We start from the raw sequence: 22,079 nt of genomic DNA on the forward strand, positions 1-22,079 counted from the left end.
GTTCACCATGTCCACCTCTGCACTAGCATGCTAATTGTTTGTAGCATCAGCCAATGAATAATCCTAATATCTCTCTTTTCTCATCAAACTCGATGGTTGGACCCTCTGGCTGGAACCATATGAATTATCTCTGGCTAAAACAGTAGCTGGACTTTATCACTTTTATCAGTTTAAGCAACACTTAATGGTTTGTGGCTGCAGAGTGGCTTCTCTCTCTCTCTCTCTCTCTCTCTCTCTCTCTCTCTCTCTCTCTCTCTCTCTCTCTCTCTCTCTCTCATGTGTGGCTTCAAAAGGAAGCGTCATGCTGCTGCTGCACATAGCACTATGCTGCCCTCAACAGGAAGTTACGAAACTAGTAAGACACCTGAGGGTGACATGCGACCTCAGGGTGACATAATTCTTGGCCATCTGGCCATTCATGATAGTTATGTTTCATGATAGTTATATGTCCTTAATATTAATAACATAATATCCTTAATAATTTCCTTAATATTGACAATTTAGGAATCTCCATATATGGCCATAAAATGTACGTAAGTAATGTCAAGCAGGGCCTTGGTGAGTTAGGGCCCTGTCCCAATGATGGACATTCTTTCATAGGTGATCTAAGTCCAGCCGCCCCCAGGCAGTCAGACAGACAGCCATTGACTCTGGCCTAACTATAGACCATATTCACACCGCGGCCATCTTGGAACCCATGACTTCCTGGAGTAGCAGCCTGCATTACAAACCATTATGTGAACAATGGAGCGATGGTCCTAAAATATGAGTTCTATTCAACCAATTTCTTTTTACCAAATTGACAAATGGGCAGATGACAACATCAACATCCCCAAAAGGATTAAATAGAAGGGTACATCCACAATATTCGTGGTAGTTAGGTTGCAACCTTACTGTGTACAAAAACTTGCTATCTGTGCAGTGCTTGCTCCACTATCATATTAACTATTTGTTGTTAGATTGTTTCTGATTAATATGCAAAAATCACGATACAGTATTATAAACTATATGATGGCAGAGCAAGCACTAGTCTGCATACTGTAGCAAGTCTTTGTACAGAGTAACACTGCAACCTAACTACCATGAATATTGTGAATATACCTTCTTTCATAGGTGATCTAAGTCCAGCCGCCCCATATCAGATCGGAGGAGGATACCGCACATTGTACCTCATCCACCAGGGCTGCCAAGTCTCACGCTTTGAGCGTGAGAGTCACACAATGTAACCTCTTCTCACGCCACACATGCCATTTCTCACGCATTTTTACTGCCATCCCACAGACCTCTCCCGAAAGTTGCGGGGGTTTTCTCACTCGGTAAAAGTCGCACAGAGAATTCTAAGCGAATGCAGCTGCTCTGCTCCTCCACTCTCTCTCCCCTCTACACCAGTTGTCTACACATGCACACATGCAGGCGACGGAGCGAGAGAGAGAGAGCCCTACAGACGGCGGTTGCTGCGATGCTTTCTCGCTTAGATCTGCGGGGTCGGGGATCGCGCTGCCCCCGCGGTGGAGAAACACACTCGCTCCGCGAGTAAACGCCGGGCGGTATTTCACAAAGATGACCACAATCCAGCTCTTGCCTCCCACGAGCGCATGCACGAACGAGCCCACGCGCAATAATTTCATGGGTTACTATATCCACTTGTCTTGAACCCTAATATATCCCCATATTCTTAGGAGGGCTTTAGAAGAGATAGGGCGGTTTGCACCAACACTACTACTCTTAGTCCATGGGCCAGACGGGTTGTCGGTATCAAAAAGGTGGCAAAGGTTACCATGCATTTTTGAAAAGCTCTATATCTGTAGATAATATTTTGGTATGATAACCCTTTCTTGGACACAGCTAAATTGGTGTTATCAGCCTCTAGAGTTGGTGTCCCATTAACTTTACATTACAGGGAAAAAAAGCAAAAAAATAATCTGCTTTTAGTAGCATAAGAGGGGTCAAACTAGGGGTTTGTCATGATGCTGAATCCATTGCAAGCATCTGTTTTGCACGAAAAACATCTGTGGGGCTAAAACGCCCCCCACAAAAGTGATGACTCATCACTTTTCATCACTAAACCATAGTCTTGTGGGACAGTTTTTAGCCCAAGGAATGTTTTTGGTGCAAAACAGATGCTTGCAATGGATTCAGCATCATGAAAAACCCTTAGTTTGACCCCTCATATGCTACTTAAAGCAGATTAATTTTTTGCTTTTTTTCCCTGTAATGTAAAGTTAATGGGACACCAACTCTAGAGGCTGATAACACCAATTTAGCTGTGTCTAAGAAAGGGTTATCATACCAAAATATAATCTACAGATATAGAGCTTTTCAAAAATGCATGGTAACCTTTGCCACCTTTTTGATACCGACAACCCGTCTGGCCCATGGACTATCTACTAGAGGGAAGAATCCCAGTAGCCCAGTGGTTCTCAACTTGTGGGTCGGGACACCCAGGGGGTCCCCAAATTATTTTGTGGGGGTCGCCATGATTGTTTTAAACACAGTGATGATTGTTTTCTCACTCAACAGTAAACAAACTAACATAAAGTTTAAGTGTAGGACTATAGAGGGTATCTGCACATTTCTAAAGTGACAATTTAAGGACTTTTTAATAGCTCTAAAATGACAAATTAAACATTGGCCAAATTGTCAAGTATTAGAGGCAGACATTGTGAAAATAGCAGATCTACATGCTCACATGTATCTGCTATTTTCACAGTAGAACCGTGTTATACAAAATGTTGCCTGAACTCTTATAGGGTGGGGGGGTCCCCAGTTAAAATGTGATTATTTTGGGTGCAGTCTGAACAGGTTGAGAACCACTGAAGTAGCCTACTGATGAGAGTTTTAAATGTTTGATAAATACACAGTGCTGTCAAACAAGTCTATGGAGCTATCTATGACATCTATTAAGTTTTCATTTGCAACAGAATTTTTGATACAATATGTAGTGGGGGTCCTGCTTCATCTCCCTTTAGCTAAGGGGTCCTTGACTTGAAAACTTCTTCTTCTTGCCTGCAGTGCCTGCCTGGCAAACAGCCAGAAGCCACAAATCACAATATTAAAAATAGAAATGATTGCCCAGGATATTTTATCAGCTATTTATAGTAACAGCCAGTTATAGTAACAACAACAACAATAATTGTTATAATAATTATAATTAATTAGCCCTGCAGCAGTGTTCACTGTTCAGCCTGTAGGTTAGCTGCACTTGATCAACCATTCCAGCCCAAGGACCGCAGGTAAAAATAAATAAAAAATTTTGAAGCCCGCGTGGGCATGATATTTCTGTAATATAATCAATATGTTGGCACATTTTCTTTATGATCATGTACACAGCTAATCACTGGGTTACATCTGTCACTCTGAGAGTGTACAAATGGAAGCAAATGGACCCTTACAGGTCTGTAACTCCACATTATCAGTCCGGCTAATGCCACACTAGTTTAATATATGATTTAAAAATCAAGGGGCACTTTAACCACTTTAACCATATTTTATACTATTTTAAAACAGACAAGCATAATATACAAGTAACAAGCTCACAATGCTTTGCTTTGTGACACATTTTGAGCTTGTAGATCTGCTATTTTCATTTTGAAAAATAAATAAATTATAATAATATTATACCTAGGCCTGAAAATGTCAATCCAAATCTAACAATGGCATACTGTACCTAACCCAAATAATCTTGAAAGACACAAATCTAATATGTTTTCCCGACAAAAACACATCACTGTCAAAGATTATTCAGTATTTATTTTATTTTTTTAACTACCTAAATAAAACTAATGTGTAAACTTGTGAATAAATGTCAACATGGTCACATTGTTGACTACAGTATGTGCAGAGAGGGAGCTAACAGTTTGTGTGGAGTCACGTTGCCCTCTTCGGGTAACATTGGTGTACTGCTGCTACAGTGATGATTATGATATTGACTTTAGTACTATTATTATGAATACTGTAGTTTTAACCTTGTAGATCAGCTGTTGTTAAAACATTTAGATACATATTGAAACATTTTGAATTTGAAATGTGTATTGATTTTTTTTAACCATTATTAAACACGGCTCTTCTCTTATGGGGGTCCCTGGCATAACATATTATCAGATGGGGTCCTCAAATGATTTACATGTTGTTCAATTTGGGTCTCCTTGACATGAAAATGTTTGAGAACCACTTTTTCAATGTGCCTTAAGATTTAAAGAGTTTAACTACTTGAACGGCCAGCATCCATATTCTGGTGGGACATCAGTTGTGAGTAGGGGTGTAACGATATAGTAACTGCATCGAAATATAGTTTTTAACTTAAAACATCGAAGTTTATCGAAATGAAAACAGATAAAATCGAATCGAATCGTTTGAATTTGTATCGTATCGAATCGGCAGTGCAAAGAATCGATTGTATCGATACTACCTACTTGCATTGTATTTAGCATTTCTAAGAAGAAAAAATGAAAAAGAGGGGTTTAATTACTTTTCCTTTCCATATAGCTACACTGGTCTATCAATAAATGTGTGTAATCTCTGGGTTCATGTCAAGGTGCAGGTTTGTCAATATACAATGTGCATGTATTTGGCAGATAATCACTGTGTTTAGTTATTTATATCCATAATAATACATGTTTCCCTTAAAAACCTGCACTATCCACACCTTTCACACAGATTTAATTTCTTTGCTAAATAGTTACTATATCGATTTTAAATCATTGAATCGAATCGTATCGTATCGCCATGAATTAACCAATAGAGTTTACAGTTTACAGTTTAGGCATTTAGCAGACGCCAATATCGTCCATGTATCATATTGTCAACCATGTATCGTGATATGTATCGAATCGCTATTAAAATGTATCGTTACACCCCTAGTTGTGAGCTTGTAGATCTGCTATTCTCATCAAGGACATCAGCCAAAATTAGCTGATATTTTTGGTGAAGAGATGTGGTGTAGAGGGAAAAAAGCACTAGGCTAGATGTGCTCCCCCACTTCTAAAAGTATAGGCTACTGTATACACCCACTCTGGTTATGGGCAGCGCGACGTGTTGTGATCTTGTAGATCTGCTATTTTCAGAGCGCAACCAACCACACTAGCCCCTCCCTAGAATTTTTGTCTAATTCTTTTGTTGAATAAATTGTCAATATATTTAGTCCTAGTTTTAGCTATATATTAAGCCCCGTCAGAAGACTGAAGCTCGCCGGGACACATATTATTATTCTGGCTGATAAACCTTTCTATACTGTATCTCATTGTTGACTTTATCTGTTCAAATTGACTGAAATAATCTTCTCTCCACAGCTCAACAAGATGTGATTTACATTCCACCACAAGGAGTCCGAGTCCTTCGCCTGCTTCCAGATACCAGCTCTGTTACTAAACCCATCACTGGCATCCTGTGGAAACATGAACCCAATAAAGCAGCAGAATGGGATCTGGTTCTTGGTCCTGTTGTGGATTACTAAAAAACGCACAGAACTGGATAAAGAAACTGGACAGTTAATCGTCAACAATATGACCATAGAAGACACTGGAGAATACTCTGTGCACATCAACGGTCGACTGCTGAACAAGACTTACACGGTTAAACAGATGAGTGAGTATGAACTATGAAGGTCATGTGTCATCATGGGTCTATCATAACAATGTGTTCTGTACACAGAAATGTTCATTTGAATTGAGGTTTTAGTTAATAGAATGTGTGGGGGTGGGAGTGGGGGGTCCAGAAAGAAAATGGGAAACAAGGGGAAACTTGTCTGGGAACAGGTGCATATGAAAAGAACACGTATTGTGACTCATTGCAGTGTGACTATGGCTTTTTTACCATAACAGCACACATACATGTCAGCAGCGAATCACATTGTTTGACACTGGTGGGTGTGATGATAAAATGCAAGCTGTGTTCAAAATGTGAATCCCTCTAGAACAGCGGTGTCCTGTCTGGCCCGCGTGATGGTTTTGAGAAAAGCAAAAACATACAACCTGTAATGATGCCACTAAGCACCCACTGCTGCTTCTAAAGAAAATTAATATAAACAAATCTGCACCATAACCCTTACCTGAGGAAGATCACACAGCCAACATGTTTTATTTTAACTGCAGTCTGGAGAAAACATCAGCAGTAAGTTGTCATCATTCTTTTTCCTCAACAGAGAAAGTCCCAAAGCCAGTGGTGGCCACCAAGGCACCTTGTGATTCTAACTCCACCAGCTGTGAAGAGCACTGTTTGCCTTTGCGTGGGGACATCACAGAGTCGGGGCCAGTCACCTATCTCTGGAAGAAAGATGAAGGGGAATGGATGGTGTCTGACTCTGGACCAAACTCTAACTGGCTGATTGTCACCAGGGATAAAGATGGTAAAGTTAAAACATTAACTTGTGAAGTGAAGAACGAGTTCAGCATGGAGCGGAGTGAACCTAAACGCAACTATCTTTATCATGAAGGTATGTAGTTTACTACACCATGTGAACACATTGAATCACTGTTACAGTCTTTATCATGAAGGTATGTAGTTTACTACACTATGTGAACACATTGAATCACTGTTACAGTCTTTATCATGAATGTATGTACTGCATACCATGTAGTTTACTACTGTATATCATGTGAACACGTTGAATAACAGTGCGTGTGCATGCCGTGCATGCGTATTAAATTCATAGAACTGTACCACTTAAGCCTTATTGCAAATGAGTTAAAAAGAATAGCCTATTTTTGGAAACATACAGTAGTGCATTGAAATTAAAACAAAAATGTAGCCTATATTGTAATTTGCATTGCAAATAGTGCAATGAGAACTGTTACCCTAAAATCATCCTTCTTTCTAAACTGATATACCAGTTGATTTCTGAAAATGTGTTATTTTCTTGAGTGTGTTTAAAATAATTTCCATTATTTAACCAATTTGTCAACAAAATGCAGAACATGTGTTTATTTTAGAAAATTGATTAAACCCTTTTTTTCTTCTCAGGACCTCAACCTGAACCTACACCCAAACCTACACCCGAATCTACACCCACAGCAGCCATTGTTGGAGGCCTTATCTTTGCTCTCCTCCTTGCAGTCGTTTTGGTGCTGGGGGTGATATTTCGTGGTAAGTTTCTCTACTGGTTTTAAGTTACACATAACATACAACATTAGTTGGTCAGACATTGTACTGCCTTTAATGTTATGCTATACAGTATGTGTGCTGTATGTGGAATATGTATGCTGGAATATGCCATACTTTAGAGATGTGGAATTCATTCACTCAATTGTTTGTTGCGACCAACAGGTTGTTATTATCAAAACTTCCACCTCATGTCCGTCAGTCAGTCCATCACGCTAATAAACATTTTGTTACCTACCAACTTCAGTTCCTCCCTCCCATAATTCCTCCCTCCCATTCCATCCATGAAGGCAGGTCACAAAAAGTTGTAAGTTACACATTCGGTGTAACACTCTGTCACATGGGTCTGTAGCGCGTCGTTGATTGGCTGTGGCTTTGCTCTTATAACCTCACTCAGCTGTGCCCGTTCTCTCACAGTTGTATAACACACAGTTGTGTGTGTGTGTGTGTGTGTGTGTGTGTGTGTGTGTGTGTGTGTGTGTGTGTGTGTGTGTGTGTGTGTGTGTGTGTGTGTGTGTGTGTGTGTGCGTGCGTGCGTGTGCGTGTGTGTTGAAGAAAATTGCTTCTCGCCCTTAGGGCATATTACTTGTATGTTTATGTCTTACAGCCTCTTATCTTCTTAAAACCAGTAAGACTCCCAAATCGGGAGATAAGCGACCGTCATGTCGCATACACAAACTTTAGAAGGCAATCGTAGCCAATCAGGAGGGAATATGGGAAATGGGACAGATCCATGTTGATGACATGACTTTAGAGATACTGCCCCTCATTAATCAACATGGTGCAGATCTAAATTTCAGCGTACGCCAGAATTTAGCCAAGTGTCAGCATTTAACATTTCAACTTGACTTTGACGTTGGCACAGGGTAGGATCAAATCTCACGTCAAGTTCAAAGGTGGTGTAGGAATCATCCTACACCACTTTGTTTTTCTAATCTGTAGGAATAGTGTCCAAAAATGTATTTTGCAAAAATCGGCCTCATGGTGGCACTAGAAGAGCGCCATGTGAGAAATCAGTGGAGGTTGTGAGTTACATCCAAGGAGTGTGTGTGCAAAGTTTGGCATCGATAGGGCCAACAGTGGCAGAGGTCCACCGATAAGAGTAGGGCAAAAGTGTGACGTGACGGACAGACAGACAGACTGACAGCCGGTGGAACTTTTCATAGTAACTTGCAACCTGACGCAATGATAGTTTACATAAATGGAATCTAACATTTAATGTAGTTCTTTTGTTGCTGTTATTTGTTCTTCAAATGTATGTTTTTAAAAGGATTGTTTTTATATGTGGAGGTACCTTAGGACACAGCTAATGTCACTGCATGTCATGTCATGTCATGTCATGTCATGTCATGTCATGTCATCACTGTGTTTGAATTTCATCTCAGATCGTATCAGGAAGATGTTTTCATCACCTGAGTCTAAGCGTGAGCGTGATCCTGAAGGTGAGTGAGTTAGATTTTTATTTATTTATACGGTGATGTTGCGCCAAAAGCGCCTTTACTGTACTGTACTGTACTATACTGTATATTATACTGCTGGGTGATGGAGAAATTAATGAAGCTTGATATTAATTACAGTCTAGGAGTCTGACAGTAGCTTTGTGTGTGTGTGTGTGTGTGTGTGTGTGTGTGTGTGTGTGTGTGTGTGTGTGTGTGTGTGTGTGTGTGTGTGTGTGTGTGTGTGGGTGGGTGTGTGTGTGTGTGTGTGTGTGTGTGTGTGTGTGTGTGTCATAGAATATCCACTAAGAGTTTTTCCATCACCAGACAGTGATCCACCAGAACATGGTATGTACAGGATGTTTCTCTTGTGTCTATTGTTTATTATCATATGTTTCACTTTGAAACAAATAAATATCAAATGGTCAACATTCTTCTTCGTAGGACTGAGCTGCGTATCTCATAATCGTTCAATAAACACATGCAAACAGTCTGTCATAATTACCACTTATCTAGTTCAAACTGCCATTACTATTTTGGGCACAAAATTGTGTCTTTATCTTTTCCAAAACACATAAGTTAACACACACTCTCACACACACACACACACACACACACACACACACACACACACACACATATAGTGTAATGACCCTGCAAGAGATCCGACCATAACTTGCGTTGCGGTTGCTTGCTGCTGAGTGCGGGGCCAGGGTTCATCTCCCGTTTGGAGGCAAACTTCCCCACCCCGTCTGCTAAACGTTACATGGGTGTCAGTGGGCGTACCCGCGGAGTGTGCCCTCGCGTGTGGGACGTGAGGGACCGGCCGTGGGCAGTGAAGCGGGGGCGCGTTTCTGTGAGGAGGGGGTAGTGTAACCCTGCAAGAGATGCGTCTGTAAACCCCCCCCCCCCCCCCCCCGATGGGCAGACTGGATGGGCCATGCACAGGCTGCGTATGCAGGGCTACAGAAACTGAATTTTAATTTCAGTGTGGAGGCCGACCATGATATTTCAACTGTAAAAAAAAAAATCTGAGGCACCCTGGACTGGTGTTACTAGATCACTATGAGAAACCCAGCTGTTATGTTATGATGGAGAGACACTGTGATGGCTTGTTGGAGGAGATGTGTGGCACACAAGGCATACAGTATGCCAAGTTCTCTGGCCGTTGCTGCATGCATCCGGTGGTCACTGTCAGCGTATTGGTGCGGGGGTTTGGGGAGCACTGTATAAAGGACGTAGGCTATGTGCTCGTGTACAAGGTAGAACCGCTCCTGTTCTTGGGAGCCTGTGTGTCTGGGGCTCGCATTGTCTACATGTGTGCCGTTTCAACGCTTCGGTATTTGCTGCGCGCAACGCCGTCAGCAGTAATATTGTGGTTGTGATTGTGGTTGTCTGCTGCAAAAATCCCCGCCATTTTGTCTGTCTCGTACTATCCCTGCAGGCTGCTGCTGGCCGCATCTATCTATCTCTCTATCTCTCTATCTATCTATCTATCTATATCATGAAAAAAGAAAATATATGAAAACTCTACAAGCTCACAAGGTTTACCATAACATGCTCTGTTCTTCTGTCATTTAGAAACTCCTTATCCTGTGTGTCAACAACTCAAGGCTATTCTGAAGGAGAAGTTTGAGTGTTTGTTGGAGTGGACAAAAGAAGTACCAAAAACACTTCTGAATAAGATCTATACAGAGCTCTACATCACAGAGGGAGACAGTGGACAGGTCAATAAAGAACATGAGGTCAGTCAGATTGAAAAAGCATCCAGGAAACCAGCTGGACTAGAAATACCAATCAAATTAGAAGACACCTTTAAGCCTTTACATGGACAAAAGGAACCAATCAGAACAGTGATGACAAAGGGAGTGGCTGGTATTGGCAAAACAGTCTTAACTCAGAAATACACACTGGACTGGATAGAAGACAAAGCCAACAACATTTTCCATTTTGTGTTTCCATTCACTTTCCGGGAGCTGAATTTGATGTTGAAAGAGAAGAAGAATTACAGCCTGGTTGAACTAATTCATCACTTTTTTGGTGAAATCAAGGAAGCAGGAATCTCCAGCTTCAACAGTTCCAAAGTTCTGTTCATCCTTGATGGTCTAGATGAGTTTCGGACTCCTCTACAGTTCCAGGAAAATAACATATGTACTGATGAAAAGAAGCAGGTGTCTGTGGATGTGTTACTGGCAAACCTCATCAGTGGTCACCTGCTTCCCTCTGCTCGCATCTGGATAACCACACGACCTGCAGCAGCCGCTCAGATCCCTAGAGATTATGTTGACAGGGAGACAGAGGTCAGAGGTTTCACAGACCTTCAAAAGGATGCATACTTCATGAAGAGATTCAGTGAAGATGAGAACCAGGCCAGAACAGTCATTTCACACATCAAGACATCACGAAGCCTTCACATCATGTGTCACATCCCAGTCTTCTGTTCGATCATTGCTTCAGTTCTGGAGAACATGTTGAAAGAAGTGGAGAAAATATCACTGCCAAAGACACTGGCTGAGATGTACCTCCGTTTCATGGATGTTCAGTCTGAACAGGCCAATGTGAAATATCATGACAAAGATCAGACATCGGCTGACTGGGATTGGAATAAGGCCATTCTGTCTCTGGGAAAACTGGCTTTTGAACAGCTGAATAATGGCAACCTGATCTTTTATGAAGCAGACCTGATAGAGTGTGGAATTAATATCAGAGATGCAGCTGTGTACTCAGGAGTGTTCACCCAGATGTTTAAAAAGGTGAATACTGGGTGGGAAACGAAAGAGGTGTTCTGCTTTGTTCATCTGAGTGTTCAGGAGTTTCTCGCTGCTCTTTATGTCTTTGTCACATTCATCAAAGATGGTGAAAACCTACTGTCAACCTCCAAGTGGTCCAAGCTATTTAGAGGCAAACCAAAGATTTATCACCTTTACCAGAGTGCTGTAGACATGGCCATACAGAGTCCAAATGGACACTGGGACTTGTTCCTCCGTTTCCTGCTGGGCCTCTCATTGGAGACCAATCAGAGTCTCTTACAAAAACTGTTGGGAGAGACAGGAAGTAGATCACAGGCCAATCAGGAAACAGTCGAGGTCAGTGAGAATCCACCTCCAGAGAGCAATCTGTTGGGACAGACAGGAACCAATCGGAAAACTGTCAAGTACATCAAGAAGAAGATCAGGGAGAATCCCTCTCTAGAGAGAAGCATCAATCTGTTCCACTGTCTGAATGAGCTCAATGATGATTCTCTAGAAGAGGAGATCCAACAGTCCCTGAGTTCAGGACGTCTCTCCACACAGAAACTCTCTACTGCTCAGTGGTCAACTATAGCTGCCATGTTGCTGTCATCAGGAAAGGATCTGGATGTGTTTGACCTGAAGAAATACCAAGCTTCAGAGGAGGCTCTCCTGGGGCTGCTGCCACTGGTCAAAGCCTCGAGTAGAGCAGTGTAAGTGCCTGGATACACTGATTATATACAGTAATTGTTCTGTTATAGGAAAGCATTTCAGCATTCCTCATGTGACAAATAGTGAAAATTGCAGATCTACAGCTCACAACATGTGATGTGAGCTTGTGGATATGTTATTTTTGCTATATATCCAAGAAGACAGTCCAAATCACCTTGGTGAAACATAGACTAATCTAAACACTGTGTGTGTGTGTGTGTGTGTGTGTGTGTGTGTGTGTGTGTGTGTGTGTGTGTGTGTGTGTGTGTGTGTGTGTGTGTACGTGCGTGCGTGCGTGCGTGCGTGCGTGCGTGCGTGCGTGCAACAGAGTTGTAAAAAAACAGAAGAAACGTTTACAATTTATTTTGATGATAGATAGACTTGCAAAGACTTTTATGGAATAGGAATGACAACATGATGGTAAAATAATGATAGTATTGTTCATATAAGATATAAATTACATGTTGTTTTGTTTTGTTTTGTTTTGTTAAAACAGAATACAAATATTGATTTCATCCACAAACATTTGTTTCTCCAGGCTGAGTGGCTGTAAACTGTCAGAGAGATGCTGTGAGGAGTTATCATCAGTTCTCACTTCCAACTCCTCTAGTCTGAAGGAAATTGATCTCAGTAACAATAATTTGACCGATTCCGGAGTGAAAAAACTCTCTGCTGGACTGGGGAGTCCAGACTGTACACTGGAGACACTCAGGTCAGTATTCCTGAACATGTACAGAACACCATTCATATCCTGGTTTAGATACATGTGGAGATTAACTTGATTATTTATTATTCATGTTCAACATTCAGTCATGTTTATGTTTTATTAGGTGGAGGCAAAGTCTGATACTGGCTACATTATGCTATCTTTCTTTTACAGAAAAAAATAAAGACAACTTGGTAATGTTTTTTTTATTACTAATGAACACATTATTTTATCACTAATGTTTCTCCAGGCTGAGTGGCTGTAACCTGTCAGAGAGATGCTGTGAGGAGTTATCATCAGTTCTCTCCAACTCCTCTAGTTTGAAGGAAATTGATCTCAGCAACAATGATTTGACCGATTCAGGAGTGAAAAAACTCTCTGCTGGACTGGGGAGTCCAGACTGTACGCTGGAGACACTCAGGTCAGTATTCCTGAAAATGTACAGAACACCATTCATATCCTGGTTTAAATACATGTGGAGATTACCGTGATTCATTGATTGACATTTAATTAGAAGGAGACAGAAAAAGCCAGATAATAGTTATTGTAATTATGACTAGAAAAGTCCAATTCTGGGAAATTGCACGTGTGGTTGCACTGACGCTGATCATGTATATATATTATTTATGTATTGTGGTGTCAAGTGACGCATGACCAATCCTGTCTGACTGGACATTATATCGTCCAAGATATCTGGATATTTCAACCCAGACAACTTCAGTCAAAAGGTTAACAAAAAACAGGTTAACTTTAGCTGGCATAAAGGTTCTCAGACCTAGAACAATAGTGTGTTGCCTATAGCAACCACACTCATAGAGGACTCCACTCACCCTGCCATAAACTGTTGACTCGCTCCCATTGGGCAAGAGGCTGCGCTCCATCAAAGCCAAAACTGATGTTAGAACTTTAAGCCACAATAAATGCACTTTCACAGTTCTGCCTTGCTGTACTGTTAATATAGTATGTCATGCTGCAATGTTATCTTCTGATAAATGCAGGATACTACGGTTTTTTTTTTTTTTAAATGCTGCTCAGTTTTAATTCACTGAACTTCAGGATTTTATATTCATTGTACATTGCTGGTCCTGAGTACGATTTTCCTTTCATGCAAAAATGCAAATGTCAAAGTGAACCTTGAACTGAATTAATTTTGACGGGCTTGACACATAATAGCAACCCTGTTACGTGTGTGTGTGTGTGTGTGTGTGTGTGTGTGTGTGTGTGTGTGTGTGTGTGTGTGTGTGTGTGTGTGTGTGTGTGTGTGTGTGTGTGTGTGTGTGTGTGTGTGTGTGTGTGTGCGCGTGCGTGCGTGTTTAGGTTGTCAGGATGTATGGTCTCAGAAGAAGGCTGTTCTGCTCTGGTCTCAGCTCTGAGATCCAACCCCTCCCACCTGAAAGAGCTTGATTTGAGCTATAATCACTTGGGAGACTGTGTGGAGCATCTCTCTGCTGGAGTGGAGGATCCAGGCTGGGGATTGAAGACTCTCAGGTAGGGAAAGACACGCTGCCACTCAGTGCCAATGGCTTCTAGTAGGTTTAGAGGAGGGAAATCATACTCTGATGCTGTATAGCAGGGCTTTTCAACTGTTCTGTGCCCTAGACTATTTGAAGAGTCCCTTTCATCAATTCTAAACATTAATATTAATTCTGGTGTTTTATTTTGAGACTCTACTCCATCACAACATGGTTGATGCCTACCATGTCTGTACTGACTGACAGACAGTAAAGGGTCACATGTATTTGTGAACATAACAAAGACACAACTATTTATACAGCCGTAATTGTGCTAAAGTAACAGGCATGTGTTGGTAAATCACTTTAATTTCTAGGTATGGAAAATAAAATGCATATGTCAGGTACACTAACTAGATAGATATAGTTTCTTTTTCTTCATCAGTCACAGACATTTCTACACAATTACATTGAATTCAAACATACTGTACATACAACCTAAAAAGAAATATCTAATTAATTGTGCCCAGGGTTAAAGAAATCAAAATTATCCTTCCAGGCTAGCTTTGTTTCTTGGTGTAAAATCATTATCCACGTTGTTTTATTATTCTTTTTAAAAACACCATAACATAAAACATAGCTGATCTATAAACTCACAACACACCACATTGTGTTCACAAAGATCGCCTATTTTCACTATTTTTGTTTCTACACAACAGTGACTATAGGGAGATACAAGGTTTCTACGCAACAGTGACTATAGGGTTTACATGGAGATACAAGGTTTCTACACAACAGTGACTATAGGGTTTTATATGGAGATACAAGGTTTCTACTCAACAGTGACTATAGGGTTTTATATGGAGATACAAGGTTTCTACACAACAGTGACTATAGGGTTTATATGGAGATACAAGGTTTCTACTCAACAGTGACTATAGGGTTTATATGGAGATACAAGGTTTCTACACAACAGTGACTATAGGGTTTTATATGGAGATACAAGGTTTCTACACAACAGTGACTATAGGGTTTATATGGAGATACAAGGTTTCTACATAACAGTGACTATAGGGTTTATATGGAGATAAAAGGTTTCTACATAACAGTGACTATAGGGTTTACATGGAGATACAAGGTTTCTACACAACAGTGACTATAGGGTTTATATGGAGATTAGAGGTCTTCACGGGTCCAATTTGAACTACCCGAACCCAAAAGGACCCGGGGGAAATGGACCCGGACCCATATGGCCCCGTCTATCATTTGGAATTTGAGAACCGTTACCCGATCAGCCCCGAGACGTGATGGATCCGATCCGAACGGCCCCGCCTGTTATTAGAAAAATTGGATCCGATACCCGAGCAGAACGAGAGATCCGAGACCCGAACCTGTCGCCCCGAAATGAAAGAATGCCAACGTTATTATATTAAGAGTTGTATCAGACATATTTCTTACCTAACGTCGCCACGGTGCTGCTGTTGCTGTCAGCGGCGCTGTGCCTCTCGCTCTCGCCAAAAGATGATCTTTTCCCAGACCAGTAAGTCAATGCGGACAGTTTGTAAATACAAATAAATCCATGTTTTTATTCCTTCTCCTTTGGCTAGCCAATGCTAATGCTATCGTTTTCTGTCGCATGTGTTGTTCATTATATCTTTCTGCTTTGAGTGTCCATTTTGCTCTGCAGAGCATGACAACACGCAATGACAACTCCATTGTAAACCGTTAACCAAAACGTTACGTTAATATCTTTGATAATAATAACAATCCAACTGATACAGTCAGTGTTGTTGTGACTGAGTGAGTTCTACTTCTCAGTTCTCACAACCAATGCAACAGATTACATGCTGCATCTTTAGTGCCATCGTGTGGCGTTATCTATTTGGTGCAGTTGTTGCGTTCACTTTCACTTCAATCTCGGCCTGTCTCGGCTCCACTCGGGTAACAGGAGATACCCGGGGAACCGGGGCAGACGGCCCCGGCCCCGGCCCGCCCCGTGGTAAAAGCTCGAAAACGGCCCCGTTACCCGGCTCGGTTCGGTTCGGATCGCGGGTAATTTCGGATCTCGGGCAGGTCCGAAGACCTCTAATGGAGATACAAGGTTTCTACACAACAGTGACTATAGGGTTTTATATGGAGATACAAGGTTTCTACACAACAGTGACTATAGGGTTTATATGGAGATACAAGGTTTCTACACAACAGTGACTATAGGGTTTTATATGGAGATACAAGGTTTCTACACAACAGTGACTATAGGGTTTATATGGAGATACAAGGTTTCTACACAACAGTGACTATAGGGTTTTATATGGAGATACAAGGTTTCTACACAACAGTGACTATAGGGTTTATATGGAGATACAAGGTTTCTACACAACAGTGACTATAGGGTTTATATGGAGATACAAGGTTTCTACACAACAGTGATTAAAGGCCAGGGTTTCTCAAAGTGGGTGCTGTGGCACCCTAGGGTGCCATGATGCCAGTCCAGGGTGCCTCAGAATACTTTGATAATATTTGGAATGTATCAATATCACTACAGTTTAACCACTTATACTTATAACTAGTCAGACGCCTAAGGGCGACAAGCGACCTCACCCTAAAGGGCGAGGTCACGACATGTCTTGGCCATCTGGCCAGTGATGTATATCGGACCAGTTACCCATATACTATGGAGACCCCTGGTACCCATATATGGAGATCCATATACTGTACCAGTAAGACTCCCTAATCGGGAGATAAGCGACCGTTGGTCGCTTATCTCCACAAATAGGCCAAAAGTTTGTTTTACCAATTATTACACTCTATGTGAACATTTACATCAACAAATCCCAAGTACTGGTTTTTAGGGGTGCTGAGTGTGGCGCAGCAGCGTGTCATGCATTTTCTGCAGGGCCTTGTCAATGGCTTTGCGTTCTTGCTGCTTTTTGTTGTTGTTGATCCTCTGGAAGCGCGCCCACTCGTTTGCGTGCAAATCAGCTGGATAGAGGCACAAGCCTTGCAGGGAGGTAACTCTGGAACAGCCAACTTAACTCTTTCTCAGCCCCCTTAAATCTGGCTCTAAGTCTCTACTGCCGGATTTTTCACTCATTTTGGGGGACGATTACGCATCGTCTGTAGAGTGTATTGCACACCACACCCATATGACTGGAAAGGCCTGCTCGCGCTCTTTCCGATACATCAAACTAGAAAATCTGTATCTTGTTCTATAGTCTAGTAAATGGCAACTTTATAAAGATTGTTTTGCTATCAAAACAGCCTTTTTGCATAGACATTTTGAGATAAACGACTTTTTAGTATAATAAATAGAATATCTATTCATTCTACTGTGAATATACCAACTTCCATATACGTATGGAAAGATCAATTCGCCCTCTTTACAAATCCGCCAAGTAGTAAGTTGCTATCATTTTCTATTGTTTAGAAATAGGGCTGTTTGTAGGCGATGTAATCACCAAAACAGCTTTCTGAATACATGTTTTCGAAAGGATGCTATCAAACATAACTCTTTTCAGCCTTCTATTTTTGGCTTCAATGATGCATCAGGCAGTATGTTTTCAAACAAATGGGTAAACAAATACGTGTTTTACAGACTTTTCAAGTATAAAGGCACATTTCAGCTCAATCCCTCAAGTTATGTGGACAATAGACCTATAAGGGCTCTGGTCCATAGCAGTGGATGCAGGCCTAATATTATAACTCTATGATGCAGGCACGCCTGTCATCCACACGGCGGCGCTGTCTATCTCAGAATGCAGTCTGATGCATGTCTTGAGTTTACATCAATAAACACACAGCACGCAACGTGCATGTGTTTACGTTGTGTCACTGTCTCTCTCTCTCTCTCTCTCTCTCTCTCTCTCTCTCTCTCTCTCTCTCTCTCCCCCCCCCCCCCCCTCTGCAACGTGCAACATGCATGTGCACGCGAACATGGGCATGCGCACGCACACGTGCACTCTTACTGTTTTCTTTTTTGTTTTTCTTTACATATCTACTGCATAGTACTGTGTTCTATTTGTCTGTCATTCAATGTTATATAAGATATATGGTTTACTATGGAAATAAGCCTAGTATTTTCATGGATCTCCTTTTAGTAGACCTTGTACCAGTGAATGAAACTGTACCTTTTCCTATGCAAACTTCTAATAAAGTCTTCAATCAATCAATCAATCAATCAATCAATCAATCTCTCTCTCCCCAACTTTCTCTCTTGTATCACGGCTGTAAGGTTTATTCTAATAAAGCTCGGTGGTCCCTGGTGGCCTGGTCGATGAACCATGACGATCCAGTAAAACTTTTCAGATCACGTAACGGCTGTAGAAGTATAGTCCTCAGTAGTATAGTAAAGCACTAAACTAAACCCCCCCCAAAACACATGGCTGCTGGCCTGCTGCTTGCCGTGATTGCCGTCCATCCAGCAAGTCCTCAGTAGTATAGTAAAGCACTAAACTAAACCCCCCCCACCATACACATGGCTGCTGCTACGTGAATGCCGTCCATCCAGCAATCCCAGGCCTGGGGAGGACGGTCATGTACCAAATCACCATGGTAACACAAGGTAACACAAGCTGATTGGCCACACAATGGTAACCATGGTGATTTTAGTCATTCCAGGGCCCAGGACAGCTGAATCCAAGCGTCAGTGATACATATGCTCCTAATCTTGTAAAGACATTCCAGCGTCAACCTTAGCTTTTTCTGAACTGACGCCGCTGAGCTAAACGCCCTGCTCGATCGGCGGTGGTCCGCGGACCACGGCCGATCGAGCAGGGCGTTTAGCTCAGCGAAAAAAAAGGTATGGCAAAAAAAAGGTATGGCAAAAAAAAAAAAAAAAAAGCTGTCTTTCACGCGCGCGAGGCCCGGCGTGCAAGACACCAGTCATGTTGCCATACCTTTCCAACAGGCACGATTACAGTACATTTTATTATATTCCCCCTGTAGCCAAGGTATGTGAGCTGCCATAGCTTGCCATACCCAATTGACGCCTCTCTTTTAGCTTGGCTTGTGAGACCTGGCTCACACTACCAACAACAACACTGGATCTTACTTTTACTACTGTCTGTTACTACTACAAACTATGGATGGACTATACAAAAGGTAAATATAATTATGATGTGTTTTTCTGTGATCTGAGACAGTTTGTTGTGTTTGGGCTGGTGATTTGAGACTTTACTGTGACGATCACCTCAAACAATGTCAGCTGTTGGGGAAGCTGGATGTACTTCACGGCAAGGAGCAGCCATGTGTTTGGGGGGGGGGGTTTAGTTTAGTGCTTTAGTATACTACTGAGGACTACTTCTACAGCCGTTACAAAAAGTTTTACTGGATCGTCATGGTTCTTACTTTTACTACTGTCTGTTACTACTACAAACTATGGATGGACTATACAAAAGGTAAATATAATTATGATGTGTTTTTCTGTGATCTGAGACAGTTTGTTGTGTTTGGGCTGGTGATTTGAGACTTTACTGTGATGATCACCTCAAACAATGTCAGCTGTTGGGGAAGGCTTTGAAGTTGAAAAAAAAAATACTAGCTCTTTCTCTTTTTTCCTCTCCTCAAACACACACACACACACACACACACACACACACACACACACACACACACACACACACACACACACACACACACACACACACACACACACAGTGTCTCTCAGTGTCTCTCTCTCTCTCTCTCTCTCTTTTTATCAATCAGCCATCTCAATTGCTCTCACTCGGCTAGAATGCCAAGACGGTTCCCACAGCTCTTGTGTCTGGTGATTGTTGTGGTAATGTGATGTGATTTTCTCTGATCTGAGACAGCTGGTTTGTGTTTGGGCTGGTGATTTGAGGCTTTCCTTTGATGTGGTTCACTCCAAACAATGTCAGAAGTTGGGGAAGGCTTTGAAGTTTCAAAAAAAAAAAAAAAAAAAAAGTGCGTAAAAGTGCGTGTCGGCTGGGAGGCTCTTGCGCAAAATTGCGTAATAGTGCGTTCAGGCTGACACCCAAGGAGTGCTCAGAGGTTCCGATGTCAAGGCGCACTTTGTCGCAAGTCCAACCTTGGCTCTTGTGAATGGTGACAGCGAAGGCCAGAGAAAGAGGGATTTGGGTGCGTGTGCAGACGTCGGCTGCCTTCATCCACCTGTAAGTGTGCGGCGGAATTGGCACAGTGCGCGCATGATGCGGGTGGAAGCTTGGCCCTTTGTAGATGTCGAATTGAACGAAGACAGCAAGTGGCAGGGCAGGTGGCGGTTGGCCATTGGGGTCGTATAGGATTCCTAGGACTGTTCCTAAGGCCCCGTTGGTCAAGCCAGCTTCGATCCAAAGGTTTTGGCGCAGCATGACGCGTGCGCCCTGTGCAACTTGCAACAAGGGGGGTAGGCCTCCAGCATCATCAACAGTGACAGAGGAGGATCCAGGCCCTGCGTTGACAGCGTAGAGCTTGGCTTTTGCTGTGGGCAATCTTTGAAGTTCTGCATGGTTGAGGATATCCTGTGTCTGGCGTGTGCTGACAATGAGTTGAGCGTCACTGAAACTGGACTGGTCTTCGGCCGAGAGCAAGTGGTGGGAACGTTGCATGAGGAAGAGCCAGTCGTCGTGTGTAACTTCGCCATGTCGAAGGCGGGCAAGAAGGTCTTTGAAGGCTTTGGCATCTGGTGTGTCGGCAGTGATGCGCTCTACTGTGTGAAGCACCACAGCCTGTTTAAAGGCAGCAAAAACTCTCCTCCCTGCATCGCTCAAGCCTGGTGCAGGGGCTTTGGAAAACATGGGAAGGTCGAGGACAGGAGGCAACTGGTTGAAATCCCCCATGAGTACAACAGAAACGCCGCCAAACCAGGCGTGTCTGTGCTCAGGGAAGATCTGTCGCAGGCGCTGGTCAATGGCACCCAGAAATTTTCGGCCGACCATGCTCATCTCATCCACCACTAGCACCTTGAGTCCCTGGAGCCGTGCCTGGAGGTTGCCCAAGGCTTCGGCGGCCATGTCTTGCAGAGTGTTTGTCAGAGGTACAGGTAGGGCCAAGAGGGAGTGCAAAGTAGTTCCAGCTATGTTGAATGCAGCTGTCCCAGTGGGAGCGGCAAGTCTGAGAGCAGCTGTGGCTTCTTCGTGACCGTAGACAGAGCGACAATGTTGCACAAAGCACTTGATGATGTAGCTTTTGCCAGTGCCAGCCGGTCCGGAGATGATGAGGCGTTTAGCGTGGCGGAGTGGTCTGTCGACCATGGTGGCTTGGATGGCGGTGCAGAGTGTGTCAAAGGCCAATTTTTGCCCTGCATTAAGGTATTGAGGGTTAACGTTGTCGTAGCTGACAGGAGGCAGCGGGAACTGGGCCCTCTGTAGCTTGATGAAATCTCCAGAGTCCTGCAGCATTTGTGCGGAGAAGTCCTGGGCCCGTAATTCCTCCCAGAATTGCCAGGGGTCAAAGGGGGGCCCGCTGAGAGTTGTGTCATCCTCGGCGAACTCTGCGTGAAGCGCGGCGGCCTGCATCCAGTCGTCCAGGATGTCTTGTGGCAAATTGTCTTCGTCGCTGGAGTTGTCAGAATCCTCAGGGTGTGTGTTGGTGTCAGCAGATGTGATCATTTTCCTGAAATCAGCCACGAGGCGGTCTGGGCGGAGGGCGTTTGCACAGCGTGTTCCAGGGCTGTGTGCCAGCTCTCATGATTGGATAGGAGTGCCTCTTCGCTGCGGCAGGGGATGTTGACCAGCATCTGGATGCGACACCATTCTTCAAACTTGTCGTCCTGGCTGTTGGCACAGTAGATGCGCGGGAAAATGCGTGGGATAACGTCCTTACGGCGCTTTGTGTACTTGCCGCGGTAGAAATTGTACTTGCATGTGAAAGTCCTGAAGGACATGGATTCTGTTTCCTCGTCGTTGGGTCGCTGTAAGTAAATTTCCCAGCGTGACAGTTTCAAGCTGCCCTCCTCCACGTTCCATTCCTTTGTGCCTCTGAGGCTGGCGAT

General features: G+C 42.9%; 1 protein-coding gene across 1 annotated transcript; it reads left to right on the forward strand.

Moving 5' to 3' along the window:
- Nucleotides 1-6,285: 6,285 nt before the first annotated feature.
- LOC308279905 (protein NLRC3-like) lies at nucleotides 6,286-11,977 on the forward strand (the record flags this gene model as incomplete). The annotated part of the gene is made up of 3 exons (XM_080720125.1): nucleotides 6,286-6,430; nucleotides 8,481-8,537; nucleotides 10,113-11,977. The coding sequence occupies 3 exons, from the start codon at nucleotides 6,286-6,288 to the stop codon at nucleotides 11,975-11,977; spliced, it is 2,067 nt and encodes a 688-aa protein (XP_080576251.1).
- Between the last annotated feature and the right edge of the window lie 10,102 nt (nucleotides 11,978-22,079).

Source organism: Nannobrachium achirus, assembly GCF_963921795.1.
Source record: "Nannobrachium achirus genome assembly, chromosome: 24".
Classification (NCBI taxonomy): domain Eukaryota; kingdom Metazoa; phylum Chordata; class Actinopteri; order Myctophiformes; family Myctophidae; genus Nannobrachium; species Nannobrachium achirus.